Here is a 19,996-nt window from a genome sequence, read left to right as displayed (position 1 = left end):
GGTAAAATCACTTGCAACAGTAAACTTTCAAAAGAAAGCAGAGGTTGTAGCCTTCATCTTGGTTTATTTTCTATTCTGTATTTGTTGAAATGCTCTTGCAGCTTTCCTTATCATCAAGTTTTTGAATTCAATTGCACAGGGAATAGAGATCACTCTTAACATGTTCTTGGGCAGACTGAGCTCCTCTGATCTCATAAGCGTAACAGCATTAGTGGTAGGGTCTATAGATAAATGTAATCATACTGCTAAAATGGTCTATTATACCAAATAAATCTGAGCCATCAAACACATTATTCTTCTTCATGCTATTTAATGTGCTATTTATCCACAGATGATAGAGACCATAAAGCGTCTAAGCCAACTATCAATTTCTTCAATAACCACTAACCTTCTAAAAGTAATATATTGAAGCCATCAATAATTAAGTCCACAAACCGCCAGGCTGACTTGTTTATGTGTAAACATGTGACATACTGTATGGATTTCTTGTTCTTGTTGCAGCGATTGAAAGCGAATAAATTGTTATTGTTTTGGCCACACAGCTGCCTTTTCATGAGGATGAAAGGGATCGCTAAGCACTTTCTTGCTATTATTTTGGATTGTGAAGTTCACATTAAATCTTGATTCGCTTGGCAGATAGTTGATGAATTATTCATTGTTATTATCATTCAAGTTTGTCCATTTGTTTTAGAGGGCTTATTGTCTATAGAAACAACTGGTAGATGTTGTGAATTCTAAGTGCATTGCTGGATCCTGTTTTGTGTGTTCAGCTCTCAGGTGTCAGTATATACATGCATACCGCTGAAGAAATGTTGACTCTTTGCTCAAGGTCATCCTGCGCACAATGAAAGTGCTGGCTTGAACTGGAGGCTAATGCTAGGCATGTGATTTTTCCCTCAATGGTTCTTTTTATTGATGCTATGATCATAATTACAATACTGTGAATTACAAGTATGCAGTACACTTGTTTGATGTTTTTTATGTATTTGTTCAATTATTATATTGATCATGATCAAAAAAGTGGTTTTATTATCAATGTGAGAGGTAACAAGAAAAAAAAATCCTTGCCCAAACGAGGTTTGATTGCCATTCTGTCCAAAAATTGTTTCTAACTAAGAATTATTTAATTTATTTTTGTTGTTGTTGACATTTCTGGTAAATAATATGGTCTAATTAAATTGATAATATAGCATACTGTATAGCAAGTATCATTAAAATACTAGGGCTATCAATCTGGACCAGACATAATGGGGAGGTTTAGAAAAAATTGAAGTAATAAAAGTTTTATTTAGGAGGCGGTTTTTCATTTTTTGTAGGTATCTGTTTGTGTCATTGGTAGAAGCATTCTAATACCCACAGGCTAATTTCAGTTTGTTCTCCATACTGTAAAAAAACTATACTTTATGTATGTATGGGAGAACCAAAACTAATATTTTTGAAAAAACACCAAATACGGTCATGGTATGCCAGACTATTATCCATGAGCATTTGCAACAGAGTTACAACAACACCAAGTTCCATTTTGATTTTTTTTACATTTTCCCTGTTCTTGTCTTCAGACCAGACTACAGAGATTTATCTCTCATCTCACTGCCTTGGAAAACTCATATACATCCAACAGTTGATACACATCCGATAAACTAACAAAGTGGTGCATCTTTTCAAATAATATAATTTGTATGAATACGTATTTCACTGTGCATTCAATCCTAAACTGAACATCTATTCTGGCACTACACCGGAACCCTTCCATATCTGGTCTATGTACTATGCCGTAAAACAAGTGTCGTTTATCCTGCCGCCTATATTAGATAAGGGTAACTGCCCCCTTTCCTTTTGAAAATCAAATGGCGAAAAAAGAGAAAGTGGTAAATCATTAGTGATGTCTTGTCCCATTAACATCATGGGAAACAAGATACTCAAACTAGACAAAGAAAACCCATCATTAACATCACTAATGAAAGAATTTCTATTTGTAAAAAGTTCTTATTGCCTGTTTCTAGTCAAATTTAACAGTATTTGCCACCAAAAAAACCCTACTTTCTCTTTTCTCACCATTTGATTTTTAATCTTTAGATATTTATATGATATTCCCCATTATGCAATTGAGGAAGCAGATTAATTGGTCTGCGAAACGTGTCAAGCATTTCTTCTGTGACATTTGTAAAATGAAATAAGATCTTAGAAAATGTTTTTGTCCTTTTAACAATTTAATGTTTGTACAGTAAATGTTTTGTGTTCTAAAGATTATTAAATAAAAATGTATAAATAGTAAGTTGTAAGATGTTTTGTGATTTAATTTGATACCTTAAAAGCCACCTTATATTGTTTTTTGTGTTTATTTTGTGATTGTTTAAGATTATTGGGGTGTGATATCTGTAACGTTAAGGCCATGATATGGAAGGAATGGGTTTGATGTACAAACAATTATTTGTTTAAAGTCCACTTTATTGTATATCAAATGGTGAACAACATTAAAGACTTTTAAAGATTAAAGGTTTGTGGGTGACTAGTCTTACTAAAGCTTCTCAAATGCAAACCCATATTCAATTCATATATCAGATTACAGGGATGATCTTTTTAAATTTTTCTATAACATGATTGATTGTTTTTAAAGGCACAGTTCAACAGACTACACTGTAGTAATATCAGACCATCAAAAGATGAAGATAACATATTTGAACAATTAAAGGTTAAAATTAATAGAATTTATTCATAATTACACAATTATTTGTTCATATACATGTCAATCTTAAAATACGTTTCACATAGGTTGAAATTCAGTTGGGATTCAAGGAACTTTCTATTTAACTTGTACTTATTGATGTAGCCCAGCATGCAATAGTCATTTATGTACTGTACTTTGAAGTCATAAGTTCAAAAACTTTGGAATGAAATTTATACCAGACAGAATGGACAATATGAGTGAAGTCACCAGGGAAGTGACAAGCCAAGGTCACCGGGATAGCATAGGTCAGCATCTGCAAAGAAAGGCAAAGGGTATAATATTATGTGTACCTGGATACACCTATAATATGAATTAACGACAATATTCAAACTGTAAACTGAAATCAGTTTTCAGTTTACACATGTTTTTATTTGTAAAATTTGTGGCACAATTTGAAGTATTGCTCATAGCATCTGATCAGGTGGTGTCACTAGGAAGAAACTTAGAATCAGATTGATTGATGGAAAAAGAGCCCCATTGTTTTATTTTAAATATTAAGTTTATTGGGTATTTCCAATAAAAGCAGGAAAAAACATGTAAACTGGAATTAGTTTTTGAACGTAATGTATTTTTAAAGGTCACAGAAGAAACTGCTTCTCCCAGACATACTATGTGTAATTTTGTGTATAATGCTCAAATCCTGGATGGCTGTTATGTTGACTGATTTTAAAACATTTCAAGTTAGGTGTCCCACATCCAGTATACAGATCAAGATTTGTGCCTTCACATTCTAACCCACACTTCCTCCAGATTACTGGCAAAAAAATGGAATCCAGGGAATAAACTTAGACAGCCAAACAGCTAGCACATTTAGGCAAGTCAGCAATAACAAATACCATATTTGTGTTATGACAACTTTCCTAAAAGCTAACACAGCCAGTATTTGGCACATAAAGCATGCCCCTTAGCACTAAAACTGAGACCCACCAAACCTTACAATACCTGACAATATTGTATTGAGCCAAACACACAAAATATAATACATATGTTTACCTGTATCAAGTAATCCTTTGATTGTACAATATTTAGCAGTCTTTATACCACAGTTTTCTGGATCCACTTTTAGTTTTTTTCCATGCAGGTCATCAAGGGTGGTGAGCATGCAATATGTCATCAAGGTGACTGGCTGCACTTCCAAGAGAATGCAGAACCTTCCTGCCATATGTCTTTATGTCAGCAGAGCCATGGGTCAAAATCAGGTACTCACGAGCGTGCGGCGTCCTCCAGCGATGCCGCCCCGGCATTTAGGTCCACTTGATGGTGATGCCCCGCTAGCATTAGAGTCCCCTATCCTCGCATCCTGGCGTGTAAGTGTTGGAGATGCAAGGCTAGGGGATGCAGATGCTGGTCGGGTAGGCAATGTGTTTGCGGGTGGCGTGCGTGCATTGGGGGGTGGGACTGGGAAATTCAAAATTAGAAATATTTTTACGTGTCAAATGTAGCGACATAAAAAATATAAATATAAACGTAAAAATATTCACATAATCATACCCCCAGGGAGGTTAATATTGCACAATCCAATACTTATGTGCAACTTGGAAAACTCTTTTTATTTATCCAAAACCTTCCTCCCCCCCAGCTATCCACCATTCACTGATGACTGATCCATGTTTCACCTTTCTACCACCCCCCTCTGTCCTAGTTTAAATATTCCTCCACCACAGCAAACAAGCTTTAGCTTGGGGTTGTATCCCAATGAAAAGTCAGCCCAGTGCTCTAGAAACCCAAATCCTTCCTTTTTAAACCAAGACTTAAGCCATGTGTTAAGCTGTCTAAGCTTCTGATGCCTTTCCTGTGTTATGCATGGCATAGGCAATATTTCAGAAAATATACCCTGATGTCTTTGCTCTAATGCTAGATAAAAAACATTTTCAAAATTTTAGAGGAAGCTATTCTCTTTAGTAGAGTAGGGATATGCTCAAAAGGCTATATACATTTATAATGACAAGACTAAATAGTCTTATTCCATGTAATAAATAATGGTCTGTCAGTCTATTTTTTCACAGAATGTTTGTGCTTTTATTTTTAAACCATTTAATAGGCACACTCATCTTCATGAGTTATATATTAGAAACCTTAACTTTCAAAAGCCTCACCACCTAGATCAATGACCTGAAGGGAGACCTTGGACCACAGGGAAAGCACAGCAGTCTTCTCCATTGCAGCCATAGCTAACTACCTCTTTTGTAGTTCCCTCACTAACAGAAATACAAACAGTCCTTTTTTTAAAAATAACAACAACCTCACAATCAGTTATGTGTCTCTTGGGGCTCTTTTCAGTATACTGGGAAGCAATGTATCACCCAGCAGCTCATTGAATAAATAGAGCACATGTGCTCTAAGTCCGAGTGAAGAACTGGACAAGGACCAAGTGACCTCTCCAAACTCTTGTTTGAACTGTTTTCTCTATCACATTCCAATGATTTAGGTTAAAATTGAGCTAAAACCTGTTTATAACCACATTTTCATGCACCATCATGGGTGCCATCATCTTAATTGGCACATATGTTGCTGTGCTGATTTGCCTTGGATGCGGGCAGGAACCTTACAGCACATGTAGGAGGTACTTTCTTGTTTTGAACAAATGAACTTTAAAAAGAGAATGGCTGTAAAAGTGTCTTTGCTAAGGGCTTCTGGAGACTGAGAAAAATGGAGGAAATGCTCAAGGTCTGGATGGAAAACATTACAGGTTTGCAAGCCAATGCTGCACAACAGGAGACCAACAGACTGTTAGCAGCCCACTTGGCTAATACTGAGGCCCAGATGTCTGTGCTAGTGCTAGTGGGTGCAAGCCTCCCTGCAAAGGAGTGTCAAACCAGTCCTGAAAAGTTTCATGAACTGTGTGAAGTTTAAAGAGCCTAACTGCACTCCAGACACTACACCTGAGCTTCAACAGCCTGTTTAGGCTACAGTTACTAAGATTGTTTCCTGTCCAAGGTAATCTACTGGTTGGAGAGGTGCTGTAGTGGCTCAAAGCCACAGTGTGTTTGCAGCCAGTAGTCCCAAAAGATGTGAGTTTGCATCACCAGTAGAACGGCAAGATGGTGGAATGACTGTGCCTTCTAGTGTTGGCTCTTTAGTTAAAGCCACCAAAGATTTTGAATCCCAGGGAAGTCCTCCCTGCGGTCCTGGGGTTTTGTGTTGCCTAAGCAGTGTAATAAGGTTACTGTTGCTGGGAGCAACTGGCACAAACCAGTATTTACAATTTCTGGTTTAGCTGACTAAAAATATTACTGGGATACAGTCCTAAGCTAGACGTGAATCACCAACAAACCTGCAGTGCTATGTTTCTAAGTTAGTGAGGTGAAGATGGCAACAATGAGGTTTGCCTAATATGTAAGGTAAAGACAGACAAAAAAAGAGACAGGTGAAGCAATACAAAAATCTGGAATTGCTTTCCTACAACATGTAAACTCGTTAGTAAATAGATTCTGTATGTAGAATGATATTACCTTGGAAAATATAAATGAGCAAAACGCCCTGAAATTATGAAATACGTCTCTGTGGTGAGTGTGTTTCCTCCAACTTGCACCAACTCTGTAGGGACAACAGCAAAACCAGACCCAACAAGAATAGTTTGGAAGCATCTTAAACTATGCATGGGAGGGATTTACTGACAGTCAGCAGCCTGATGCATTGGTGACTGTCTTACATCCAGCTCTAGATGACAGCATATGCAGAAATGAAGCCCGAAAAATACTTTACGTGTGAGTTTGAGTTATGAAAATTGGTTTTGTTTTTCATTTAAGAGTGACAGAAAAACTGAATACACCATTGCAACAATAATTACAAAATGAATATAGACAATTTTCTTGCTCTTCACATATTATAGACTTGGGTTTTGCCTTTCATTTTGATAAATAGGTGGGAAGTCACATCATGTTTGTGCTATGCATACTTCCTTACAAATGCATTCTAAAACAAAAACAAACAAAAAAAATGCCAAATTCAGTTTGATAACCCCTCCCGTGAGGGAAAAATCAGGCTAAAGGGGGCACCGACTGCAATGAGATCTCAATAAGAGTTAAAACCTTGCACCACTCCAAATTACAAAAATTTTTGTTGTATGTCCACCTTCATGTAATCAAATAGTAGACAACATTAAAGATTTAAAAGTTTGTGGGAGCTAAGGCTTACTTAATATTGTCACATTCCAAACCTATATTCACTTCATATATCAGGTCAGATTACATTGATGAACTGTTTAAATTATCCTAAAAGCTGATTTTTTAAAGGGACACAGCAATAGACTACTTCAATCTTTGTAGTAATATCAAACCAAAGACAACATAATTAAACAATTGAGGCAGAAATTACCACAAATAGACTTTATTCATAGCTACACCAGAACTTTATAAACACAAATCATTAATCCGAAAATACATTTCACTAGGCTGTAATTCAGGTGGGGGTCAAAAATCTTCCCATGCAGGATTCATTTATATGCGCTTGGAGGTCAGGAGTGCAAACATTTTGGAAATGAACTTATACCAGGTAGCCTGAACCATAGGAGTGAAGTCACGAGGGAAGTGAGTAGCCAGGGTCACTAGGATAGTGTGGGTCAGCATCTGTAGATAAAGACAGGATAAAGTATTTAATTTGCCTGGATACATCTATAATATGTATTATGGGCAACAATGTTTAAACTGTAAACTGAAAGCAGTTTTAAGTTTACAAAGGTTTCGGTTTGTGAAAGTTGGGGCACAACTCAAAGTATTGCTCAAAGAATCCATCTGGGTTAAAATTTTTAGGAAGAAACTAAGAATCAGATTGGTTGCTGGAGAAAAAGCCCCATTGTTTAATTTTTAATATTAGGTCATATTGAAATTGCCAACAGAAGTGGGAAAAATGTAGGTTTTTGAACTTAATGTATTTTTAAAGGTCACAGAGAAAACTGCTTTTCTCAGAGACATACAATGAAAATATTTTGTGTAAAATTCTCTTCTCCTGGCTGGCTATTCTATTGATTTTCTTACTTTAATCCTTTCAATTTAGTGACCCAAATCAAGTATATAGATCAGGAGTTCTGCCTTCACATTTCTCCAACAGAGTCAGGGTGTTCTAGATTACTGACTCAAAAAAGTTGGATCCAGGGAAAAAAACCTTGACAGCCAAACAGCTAGCATTTTTTGACAACTCAAAAATAATGGCCTCTATATTTATGTTATGACAACTTTTCTAAAAGCCAACGCAGCATTGGTATATATTGCACTGTAGGCATGACCCTTAGAACTAAAAATGATACCCTCCCAATTTTAAATACTGTAAGATTGCAAACACATGATACCCAATGCATATTTTCACCTGAATCAAGTTATTTTATGATTGTATAATATTCAGCAGTCCTTACACTAAGGTGGTCAGGATCCACTTTCAGGTTCTTTCCAAGCAGGTCATCAAGGGTGGCAAGTATGCCACCAAGGTTATCAAGGTGAGTGGTTGCACTTCCAAAAACAGTCAGGACCTTCCCACCAAATGTTTTCATATCAGCAGAGCCATGGTTCAGATCAAAGTGAGTAAATAATCTTTTGGTTTGGGGAGCACTAAAGAAAAGCCTAAAGGAAAAAAAAATATAGTAGTTAATGTAAAAGTACAAAAAAAAGAAAAAATTCTGTGATGAGCCTATATCAGTCACCAGCATTAGTCTAAATTAATCCTTCTACCCAGATTAAGCATTTAACATGAAACAAAAATCTCATTGTTTTTCATTCTAATTTATTGCATTAGCCTATGGATTTTTTATTCAGCTATTCAAAAAGCACACTTGTCTTAAAAATAAAAATAATATATATTTATTAGAAACCTTACCTTTCAAAAGCCTCACCCCCCAAATCATTGACCCCATGGGAGACCATGGACCAAAGGGAAACCAAAGAAGCCTTTTCGGTCGCAGTCATATCGATTGTGATGTATGACATCTTGCTTAGTAAGCCTTAGAGCAGCTTGGGAAATCTAGAAGGGTCTACAATAAATAAAACAATGAACTAGGATATGAGGTCAAGATGCTGTCTTAATGGCTAAAACTGGAAACCTGAAAAGCTGGAATATCATGTTCATGATTTAATATTATTAAACATATTACATTTATCTTTTTGTGCTGATGTAGGATAAACATTTAATCACTATATGTTGATTATAAACCTATGTACATTTTTGTATATACTGAACTTTTGTTGATCATTGCAGTGCCTACCCACATATTATTAGTGATTTTAATTAGACAGTTTTTACAGCTTAAGAAAAATGGTTCTATTAGACACTGAAGTGTGCCACAGTTTTTTAAATGTACACAATTGTGCAGTGTATTCTAGGGGTTAATTCAATGATAATGATAATATATATAGTTAACCTGTCCTGGGGGATTACTCATATCAACCTCAAATGATGTACAGTTCAATGAGTAGTCGCCCACTTCGGAACCAGAGAGGCACGTAGCCGTAAGAATTAGGCGCAGTGACTAGAGGAGAGGGAGAGGGAGTTGTTTTCAGGGTCTTTGGGCCCAGCTCAGGAGTCTAGGGTTTTAGATGAAGTCTGGTACCTAGATATTAGAAGGGGGGATGTTAAGGGAGGTTAGCTTTCTTTAGTTTAACTTTAGAGTCTATCTATAGCCAAACCTACTACAGAGAGATTTAACATTTTTTTTAAAAAAGTATGGAAAGCTAAAACTTCTATACGTCCTGTCAATTTCTGGAAATGTGGGAAGCTCGAAGGTTTGCTCCCACTAGTGCATTGGGTCAATGCTCAGCCAATGTGTTGGTGTGCTGTTTTGCCATTTTTCTTGATGGCACACCAAAGTCACCCTCCTTATGTATTTCTGTGCAATGCAAATTTAGAATGTAACTTCATTTACATTTTAAATGGTATCAAATCATTATATAATAAAGCAAACAAACTCAGAAGTGAAAAATAAGTTGACATTTATTTCACACCAATATACATTGATGGACAATATACATAAGAAAATGCACTTTGCAGACCATGGTGATAAGATTATGATGTTACAGAATGTTGTGCACACAGTTCTCAAAGTATTCCGCAGTCCTGGTGGTAGTTTGACTTACAGTAGTTTATTTATCTGTACTTGGAGGTCAGGACTTCAGAAATGTTGGAAAGGAATTTATCCCAGGCAGCCTGAACTTCAGGAGTGAAGTCATTGGGGAGGTGGCTAGCCAGCACAACCTGGATGGTGTGGGACAGCAGCTGCAAAGAGAAACAAAATTTACATTATTTTTGTGTACATATACATGTATATGAATGTACATGATATATATAATATGTATGTACATGATATAAGCACACACACAGTTCATTCTGCTCTTAACACACATGTTAAGAGAACATGTTTACTAAGACAATAAAGATGAGTAAATGACTGATTTATTGAACCTGTCCTGGTTCCAAGTATAATGATTTGTGGCTCAAGCTATGCATTAATGAATGAAAGGATCTTAATGAAATATATAGTATACTGGAAATAAATACTGTAATGAAAAGAAAATCAGTGTATTATATAGTCCTATCACTGTACAAATAAACTTGCTGCATGGCATGAGCAGCCTTGCATATAGAGCAAGCACATATGTATAAAACAAGTGAAAATATGTAAGCATTTTTTAGCACTTAATGCCAGCATGTCAGCATATATATATTTATATATATATATATATATATATATATATATATATAGGCATTTAAATATTGTGATGGAAAAAAAAGTTTAAAAAAATGCCTTCAAAAGACTAAAGATTCTGCTCTGTATTGGTAAAATTCAAATTGTGACATTTTGTGTTGCAAATAAAATAAAAACAATACTTTTTAAAGTGAATTGAAATGTTCACTGTGTTTTGGCAAAATATTTGCAATTCTGTTCAAACAAATTGTGTGAATTGTTTACACACATCTGCTTTACTGTACAGCAGGCAAAACTTAATCACTGGTCAGGTTTTCTACTCATTGAATCACCTCCTTGCATTGTCCAATATGTAGGCTGGAGGTGAACTAGCAACACAGAAAGTTGCATTGCTGAACCAGGCTGTGCTATGTACCCTGTGGAAACATTTATGTATACAGAACTGCTAATTCTTTTATATGTAAAACAGTACATTGGCCTTATAAACTATAGCTATTGCATGATTACACTATACTTGAAGCATGCAACTAAATGGATCTATATTTGCCCCAGAAAAAAAAATACAAATCAGCATGGTAAATTGGAACCAACTGACTGTTGTGCGATTACATTCATCACCAGACAAGAAATGACTTTAATTATTCAGATCACAAAATAGGACATTTTAAGGGGACCTTACCTTTCCAGGGCTTCACCACCCAGCACATTGGCCTGGGAGGAGATTTTGTTCCAAGTGGAAACGATGGCAGCTCTCTCACTGGCGTTCAGAGACATGGTGATGAGTTCAAGTGGCAAACCTGAGTTTGGTTTGAGAAGGTCTGTGCTGGATTGTGGATTGTGACACTTTTTATAGCAAAGGGCTACAATACACAATGCTAAAGAAGTAATCCTATTGGCTGAAACTGTAACCCATTCTTAAGAAGTGACTTATCTGCTGAACCATGCCCAATATATGTGCTGATATACGTTAAAATTCTTATCACTATATGTTTCTTACAATGCATAGGCACGTCTTTTGAGTCTACTAATCTATTGCAGATCATCACAATTTGGTAAATGGCAGCAGAGAGATATTTTAATAACGTATGTAATACGTTTAAATAAATTTGTATGAAGTTTTGTATTCATTAGGTAATGTGTATGAGGAAAATCTTTTGCAAATGTCTGAGCCACACCAGCTGTTGCAGTACATTTATTACTTTAGTATGCAACATGTAAATCATTTCTTTACAGTTATCCAAGTCTTTTTCATTAGTTACAAAATACTACTGGAGTTGTAAAATATTAGTGCCAGGTATGAACAAGTATCTGTAGGGGATCCCTAATATTTTCCATTTTTTTATGTTCGAACATCAATGAATTTTTATTACTACTCACAATATTTGAAGGCATTTACATTCTAGGATATGAAATGAGTTTAAATGTACCCACTGCATATAAAAACCGCCAAAAAAAACGTATTATTTATGGTTACTATTTAAATAGATTGGCAATGTATAGTAGGTCTGAATGGCAATGTACAGAGCTCATTGAAAGTCAATTAGATTTTAATGAACTGTTTTTGAGGTGTAAAAAAATCAGTCAGCATTCATATGTAAAAATAGTTTAAAAATTAAGTACCAAGTGCATCAGAGATCTATATTCACTAAAATAATAGGCATGGTAGGGAATGTTATAGCACCTTAGAAGGCTGTTGTTTTGTCTAGGGTTAAAAATAATCTGTACATTTGAGAAGTGCTTGCCAATCAAGTTTGATTATTCAGTAAATAGTTAAATTTAATGCAAATGGTTAGGCAGAAATACTCAGCTCAGATATATAGTTTACAACATATAATTTTTTACTGGTTAAGCAGAGGTACTTGTATAACCATAGATAGCCATTTTTAGATACGAGTTCTGATTAATATCATTGCATATAGTTTTGTTTTCCTTTTGACTGTGGAAGATCTTTTAATATTCCAGCAGCATTTTTAATCTTGAACTAAGTTTTCCTAATGAATGCCAAGGAACTGTGCCTATGAGGAGCATAAAACACACCTCAAAAATAGCAAACTCAGGAAGACAACTCTCACACTTAGTGCTCCGATAGCACTTGTGGTCCCCTGCCCTTTATTATATCTTTTTGTGGGCTCCCTCTTCCAAACAGATTTCTCACTAGACCTCCAATATATATCAAGCTGAAAGAAGCTCTCCTCATTCGTCCTTGCAGGCCTAAGACCTGGACCTCAGGTAAGTCAGGCCATGGGGTCGCCAGGCTGTTTGGCCCTACAGATTCTTTGTTTGTTACTACTTGGCAGATCCATCCTTATTCTCTTGATACTTATCCGCCGTTAGGCACCAACCTTACATTGAAAAATTGAGGAAGATATAATGGAAATTTAGCAAAGGTGGGGAGAGTGAAAAGTATTGAGCAGTGTTTCTCCCTAGTTCAAAAACATATATATAAATATATATATATATATATATATATAAACAGGGCCACCATTGGGGCGGGGGGGGGAGACCTTTCCATCGTGCCCGGTCAAAACGGGCCTACAACTACAGCGCAAAGTCTGTGCATGGTTCTGCCTTCCTGCCTGGCTGTCATTACTCAGCAGCTCAGTCCAACTTCCTGAAGAGAAAGAGGGCTGTCCATGATACTTGGCAGCCTGCCAGCTCAGTTCTAGTGTACATTTGTATTTTTTCCTACGGTAATATTGTATCTTTCTTGTTCACAACTTCTTAGCAGAACCCACAGGCTGCAGGGTCACTGAGGACAGATATTTAACTCTTTGTTGCCCATAGAAGAGCCCTGGTGTACCAGAGTGTAGGTTTGCTGTACGAGAGCAGGCTTAGACCTGTTTCAGGAGCAAGCAGGCCTACACATTGCTTAGCAGCTGGCACCTTGCCAGCCTCTCAGTGCTTGCATTGCAGCATTTTCAGATTTGACAACAGGTGGCCATTTACAGCCAGCCTGATGTGGTGTGAAATGCTGCAGGAATATGATACAGGTGGCATATCCTCCAAGGCAGCAGTTCACAGCAAGTTGTGTGAGGAAATGGTAACTGCACCAGAACCTCACCGTTAATCTAAACATAGCTTAATGTTTAGCTCACATTAGGCAGTTCTACTGCTTTCAATTTGAAAAAAATGGTTAACATCGAAACAAACTGATCTGTTTTTTTGTCTCTTTTGGCAACAGGCTTTTTTTTAGTGTTCTCTTTTGTTCTCGAACAGTTTCAATTGAAAAAGTGGAAAAAACACAATGCTTTGTTAGGCAGCAGTTATCTCCTGTTATCATTCCTGGATGCCTAGTGGCTGCCAGTAAGTGCTCAGGAGTGATAAATGTCAGAATGTTTTTTTTTTGTTTTACTACTACCACTGTGAACTGAGCCTGAATTATTACGCTAAATCGATTACACCACAAGAAGTGATTACACTCTTTACAAAACATAGGACTATGGAAGTGTGGTCACAGTACATTGAAAAAATGCAATGTGCCAAGGAGTAGGGCGTTAAAAAATTGAAACAAAATATAGTGGGCACTGGCAGCAAGCTAGCACAGTTGTAGATGTTACTAGACACCTATGACACAAAGAACTGGGAACACTAAGTATGTTGTGTGTTGCCCTGCTTTCTTTTTGACCGGTTGCAATAGGTCACTGCACTTACAGGACCTGAATAATTGGTATCCGCTTGCAAGCAATATTTCACTTGGCTATATAAATGAGGTGAAGCTCTGCTGGCTTCAAACATCTGATCATATACTGGGAAAATCCTGTTTTTTGCACACGGGGTATTCTTTGTCAAATAACTATTATCATATTTATTAGGCTAAGTACAATTTCATTTCTAAGGTGTTGGTATATGAAAATATTCATTTAGTAAATTAGACCCAGTGACTACAATGTCATTCAAATTAGAAAGATCTGTGTTCATTTTTGCTAAAATATTGTAACAGTTCAGTGTATTTCTACTGTGGTCCCATGTCACTTGACCCTAAATACCTTTACACTTGACCACCTTCTTTGATAGATTGCTTAAAGGTAACATTACCTAAGGGTATAGTTCTATATAATAAATGTATATATATGTAATAGCTCTAAAAACAGTGTTATGGTTCTTTAAATGTGGGCCCAGAATCCACCACTGAAGAAGACAATTTTTAAATATGATGAAGCTTTAGCATATGATAGAGTAAATGCTAACCCAAATTTGATTTCTTTATTAACTTGAAAGTAAGATTAGGGAGTATGTCAGGGAGGCCCATTGGCTGAGGAGGGTCTAGGCTCATTGTGCAGCAGTACACGTTGCACCTTCCTATGTCCGCTCCTGATCACCTTTACTTGAAGACAAAGAGAATGCCTTTTTTGCAGTTTTTACTATAAGGACCATTTATATTAAATTTTTAAAAATGCATTTATATTTAGGATAATTTGCCTCATATAAGGCACATTTAGTATGTTTCATTACTTCATTTATATTTTGAATAATATCACTGACAATATCTCTCACACATCAAAATGCAAGACTTTTAAGCCCCCTTGCGTTCTAAATTTGTCCGTTTTTTTACGCAAAAAGCAGTACATTGTTTTGCATTGATATTTAATTTTCAATATAAGCCTATAATTCTTAGGCATAGCTCACCGAAATATGTCCAAAATTTTATAAATTTAATATTAAACTTTTAGAAAAAAAACACAAAAATCTGTTAAAACAAGAGTGCATAAAAATACAGAAACCTGTAATATAACTGTACAGTAGCATGTATAATATATGTATAATATGATTTTATATATATATATATATATATATATTCTAAAAAGATTTATTTGTATTGGGTTCAATACACCTATTTTGTATTAAATCCAATACAAAATTATTTGAATTTCCCGCCGCGCCTCCCGCAGACACCGACGCATGCACCGCCACCGGGAAAACCCCTGGGAACGTCACTGCACTCGCAAGCTGCAGATCTTTAGAAGAGGACAGGGCCCAAGGATAATCTGTCGGACAGGACGCCGGAGGACGCGATGGGACAAGGTAAGTGTGTTTTTTTTTATTGTTTTTAGCTACCCGGAGTGTGGCTCGGGGTTACCGCTTTTTGCCACACTCAGGAATACCGCTAGGGGGGTAAAGACATTTTATAAAACAAAACATAACTTTTATTTCCACATTGAAAATGATAAAATCTAAAAACAAAACTAATTTATAGTATTTCAAATTCATAAAATATGTCAACAATGCATACTCTCATACAAGTGTAATATTTTAACATAGTCTCACAACAAGGCAACAGTTTCGACGCGTTTCTGGGATGTGTCCGCTTCTTCAGGAAATTATTTGAGACCTGATGTTTTGAGACCTATTTGTATGATAAATGACAATTTATATTTTCACCAAATAAATAGAGATAAATAAATAACAAATAGGTAGTAATGTTTTACTATGTACTACATTCCATAATCTATAGACACTTACTTTGTTGACAATATCAAATACTACTCAGGGTGAATACCTCCTCCCAGAAAACATGTGCAAATTCATGGTGGGAGTGAGCAGTACATAAAGATGCAGATCCAAATTATTATTAAGAAATTTATTAAGATCCAGAAATTATTAAAGTTGTAAAACCTTAGCAACAAATATCTGATATATATAAAGGGTAAAATCATGCACTAACTACATTGGTACCGTGACAATGACAGTTGCAAAGTATTTGCAATTTAGCTAATTAATTTGAAATTGTTTTTTAAAATTGGCAATAATTGCCTGTTATATATAAAGCAATAGCATGCACGGCATTAATACAGTGGCAATGACAAACCTCCAGGTGTCCACACACTCCAATCATATCCCCACTCTAGCACTATTTCATCCAATAAGAGATTTCAGCATCAGAATCAAACAATTAGCTCTCAGTGGTCCTTATACCTCCCAAACTTTCTAAAGTTATATTGATTTTTTAATATCTTCATAACCTTCATTTGAAACATATGCCTCCCAAATTTTCCAAAGTTATAATAAGTAATGCCCCTAAAATATTCATTTTAAATTTATTGTTGTAAAAATTGGCAGCTGCTTACCAAGAGAGGGTCAAGGTCTAGGCTAAATGAATTTTTTACAACCATTCAAGTAAACACATATAATTTGAAATTTACAATGGAAGCAAGTACATCCTCCATTCCATTCCTAGACATATTGATTGAAATCAACAGTCAGAACACTTTGACATCTAAGTTGCACCGAAAAAAAAACAAATATTGCCAAGTGTATAAAACAATTTTTAAATTGATTAGCTAAAATGCAAATACTTTGCAATTGTCATTGTCACAGGACCAATGCAGTGCATAATTGTGCCCTATATGTATCAGATATTTATTGCTAAGGTTTTAAAACAACTTCAAACTGATTTGCTAAAATGCAAATACTCAATAAGTGTACCTGCTTACAACTTTCATAATTTTACTTGACCTGCGTCTTGATGTACTGCTCGCTCCACGTGAATTTGCACATGTTTTCTGGGAGGAGGTATTCACCCAGGGTGAAATTTGATATTGTCAACAAAGTAAGTGTCTATAGATTATAGATATTTAGTACAGAGTAAAACGTTATTACTTATTTGTTATTTATTTATCATCATTTATTTGTTGAAAATATAAATTGTCATTTATCTTATCAATAGATCTCAAAACATTGTTTCCTGAAGAAGCAGACACATCCACGAAATGCATTGAAACTGTTGCAATGTTTTGAGACTATGTAAACATATTACATTTGTATGAGAGTATGCATTGTTGATATATTTTATGAATTTGAAATACTATAAATGAGTTTTGTTTTTAGATTTTATCATTTTTACATGTAGAAATAAAAGGCATGTTTTGTTTAAAAAAAAAGCCTTAAAAGTCCTGCATTTTGATGTATGATGGAGATATTGTCAATGACAAATTGGAATGTGGCTTATTTCTAAAATCTTCATGTGAATGTACTGTTTAGAATCTGACCAGTGTAAATTTCATTTGTATATTTAAATAATATCACATTATCAGAAAATTGTCACGCCTGGGAAGACGGAGCCTCTAGGGGGCGTTACGGCTTGTAAAGAAGAGGTGTGAGCCCTGAGAAGGGACTTGGCGCAGTATATAAGCAGCAACCTGGTCTTCTCCGGAGCCTCTGATGGTGAGGATGTTGCGCTGCTTGGGCACACCAGGGTGGGCAGGATGATGCACGGTACTGAATCACTAGGCAGGAGAATTGTCAAGGAAGGCTGGGGTCGAGACAGGCAGCAAGGTCAGGAACAAGCTAGCCGTCAAAAACCAGAGACCCAGGAAATAGACACCAATGACAGGGGACCACCGCAGACACTAGAAAACACAGGAAATGACAGGAGGCACAGGTGACACAGGGATAACCACAGACAGAGAGGCGGGGAAACAACAGACTGGGCAACACGGGGTTAACAAAAAAGCACCACAGGGAAAGCACCCAAATAATCAACTGGTGTAGAGGAAATGCTCAGCAGAGCTAGGTGGCTGGCACTAATGGAGACACCTTGCATGAATGCTGTCTCTGAGCTAGCTAAATAGCCAGGGATGATAGGGAGGCTAGTTCCTGATTGGCCGAAACTGATAAAACTTGGGAGAGCAGGCGTGCCCAGAGTCAGAACTAGCGGGGAAAAGGTAAATGTGACAATAACAAAGCAAATAGACTCAGAAGTGAAAAATAAGTTGACATTTATTTGATTACACTAATATACTTTGATGGACAATATACATCAGTAAATGCACTTTGCAGACCATGGTTATGATGTTACAGAATGTTGTGCACACAGTTCTCAAAGTATTCCGCAGTCCCGGTGGTAATTTGACTTACAGTAGTGTATTTATCTGTACTTGGAGGTCAGGACTTCAGAAATTTTGGAAAGGTATTTATCCCAGGCAGCCTGAACTTCAGGAGTGAAGTCACTGGGAAGGTGGCTAGCCAGCACAACCTGGATGGTGTGGGACAGCAGCTGCAAACAAACAAAATTTAGATTATTTTTGTGTACATATAAATCTGTTACTAAAACAGTACTTTACCTAACACGTCAAACACTACAGCTATGCTATGGATTTTTTTCATTTAGCAGAAGCAATGGTATTGATTTACTGGGGTTTTAGCTGGTAATTTATTAAAGCAAACTATTATTAGGCAAAAAATCAAAACATTAAAAACAAATGATTTTGCTGGCATATGATTGGATTGCTGAAGTCAGCTTTTAACCTATTCACTAAAATAAATTATCCCTTAGTCATAACTCATTCTTAATATCCTTCAGTCTTTTAGTAAGTTAACCCAGAATGATTCAATTTAAACTGCAGTTTTAGGCATTAGGCTCGGATCGACCAGGGGTTGTTAGGACGGAACGAACTAGACCGGCTAGACCGTGTCTGGCCTAAAGGCCGGAGTTTACCAAGCCCTTACCAAGGTGATCAAAGCTTCCTGACATGTCACATTTATCCCCCCCCCCAGTATTTTAGCATTATAATGGATTTAAATAATCTACAGGATATATCATACTGTAAAGAAAAGTAAAACTATATTTTTGTCATCCTGTTACTCTATAACAAAGAACAGTGATACTTACATCAAAGTTTCCGGGATCCACTCTCAGGTTGTATGCGTGCAGGTCACTGAGGGAGGACAGGGCAGCATCAAGGTCATCAAAGTGGCTGGCAGCATTTCCAATAGCACTCAGAACCTTTCCACCATGAGCCTGGATGTCAGCAGAGCCAGAGCTCAGGTCAAAGTGGCTGAAATAAGTCTTGGTCTGGGGGAAGCTGAGGAAAAGCCTAAAAAATGTAAAAAAGAAACATATGTTAATATTTAACGCTTGATTCAAAGCCCATATTTTAGTGTGTGTATTATGTATGTATACTTGTTATGTAACACAGATTTAATATAATATTACGAAGAAATTATACTTCAGTACATTGAGAAAACATTTTTTTTCATTTTGTACTGCTTCCCTGGTGGCTATGCTGGCAGGAGGCACCTGGGGGCTATAAAGTAATGAAAATCTCATTACTTGCTGCCACCCAAAATCCATCCTGAGGCAACATTTCACCTTGCTGTATGGCACCTTGTATTCTGACTAGCTCTGTATTGATGAAGATTACATTGCTATATAAAGGCTGCTCAATATGTACTGCCGAGTTGTAAATAAATAATTTTTATTGCAAATAAAAGACAATATCAATTATAGCAGCTTGAAATACACATACATTCACTGTTTTGGCAAAGGATTTGCAATTTGTACAGCCAATTTTGTGATTTACACACCTCTGCTAAATTGTACAGTAGGCAAGACTTAACCACTGATCAAGTTTACTGCTCAGTGGATCACCTCCCTGGTTATTGGATAAATGGATGATTGGATGATGATACCAATTTGTTGTCCAATAAGTAGGCTGGAGGTGAACTAGCAACACAGAAAGTTGCAGCTGAACTAGGCTGTGCTGTGTACCGAGTGGAAACATTTATATATCTACAGAACTGCTAATTGATATGTAAAACAGTACTTGGGCCTTATAAACTATAGCTATTGCATAATTGCCCCTTACTTGAAGCATGCAACTAAATGGATCTATATTTGCCCCAAAAATAAAAATACAAAT

General features: G+C 36.3%; 3 protein-coding genes across 7 annotated transcripts in view; 1 reads left to right on the top strand and 2 right to left on the bottom strand.

Annotated features, from left to right (window-relative positions):
- The window catches only part of RALYL (RALY RNA binding protein like), a 373,375-nt gene that overhangs the window by 115,711 nt on the left and 237,668 nt on the right, over positions 1 to 19,996 (top strand). The window lies entirely within an intron of this gene.
- Positions 7,042 to 9,290, bottom strand: LOC140331960 (hemoglobin subunit alpha-3-like). Its single transcript, XM_072413285.1, has 3 exons — positions 8,537 to 9,290; positions 8,079 to 8,283; positions 7,042 to 7,296 (listed from the first exon to the last, which is right to left on the bottom strand). The coding sequence occupies exons 1-3, from the start codon at positions 8,644 to 8,646 to the stop codon at positions 7,168 to 7,170; spliced, it is 444 nt and encodes a 147-aa protein (XP_072269386.1). The 5' UTR covers positions 8,647 to 9,290; the 3' UTR covers positions 7,042 to 7,167.
- LOC140331913 (hemoglobin larval subunit alpha-like) overlaps positions 18,223 to 19,996 on the bottom strand; it is a 4,503-nt gene continuing 2,729 nt past the window's right edge. Inside the window, exons 2-3 of the mRNA XM_072413247.1 lie at positions 18,967 to 19,171; positions 18,223 to 18,351 (exon numbers count right to left, since the gene is read on the bottom strand). Coding sequence (XP_072269348.1) covers positions 18,223 to 18,351; positions 18,967 to 19,171 — 334 coding nt within the window. The remainder of the gene's footprint in view (positions 18,352 to 18,966; positions 19,172 to 19,996) is intronic.

This window comes from Pyxicephalus adspersus, chromosome 5 (assembly GCF_032062135.1).
Source record: "Pyxicephalus adspersus chromosome 5, UCB_Pads_2.0, whole genome shotgun sequence".
NCBI lineage: Eukaryota > Metazoa > Chordata > Amphibia > Anura > Pyxicephalidae > Pyxicephalus > Pyxicephalus adspersus.
The sequence above is the reverse complement of the archived record's forward strand: the minus strand, read 5'-3'. Positions and strand labels throughout refer to the sequence as shown.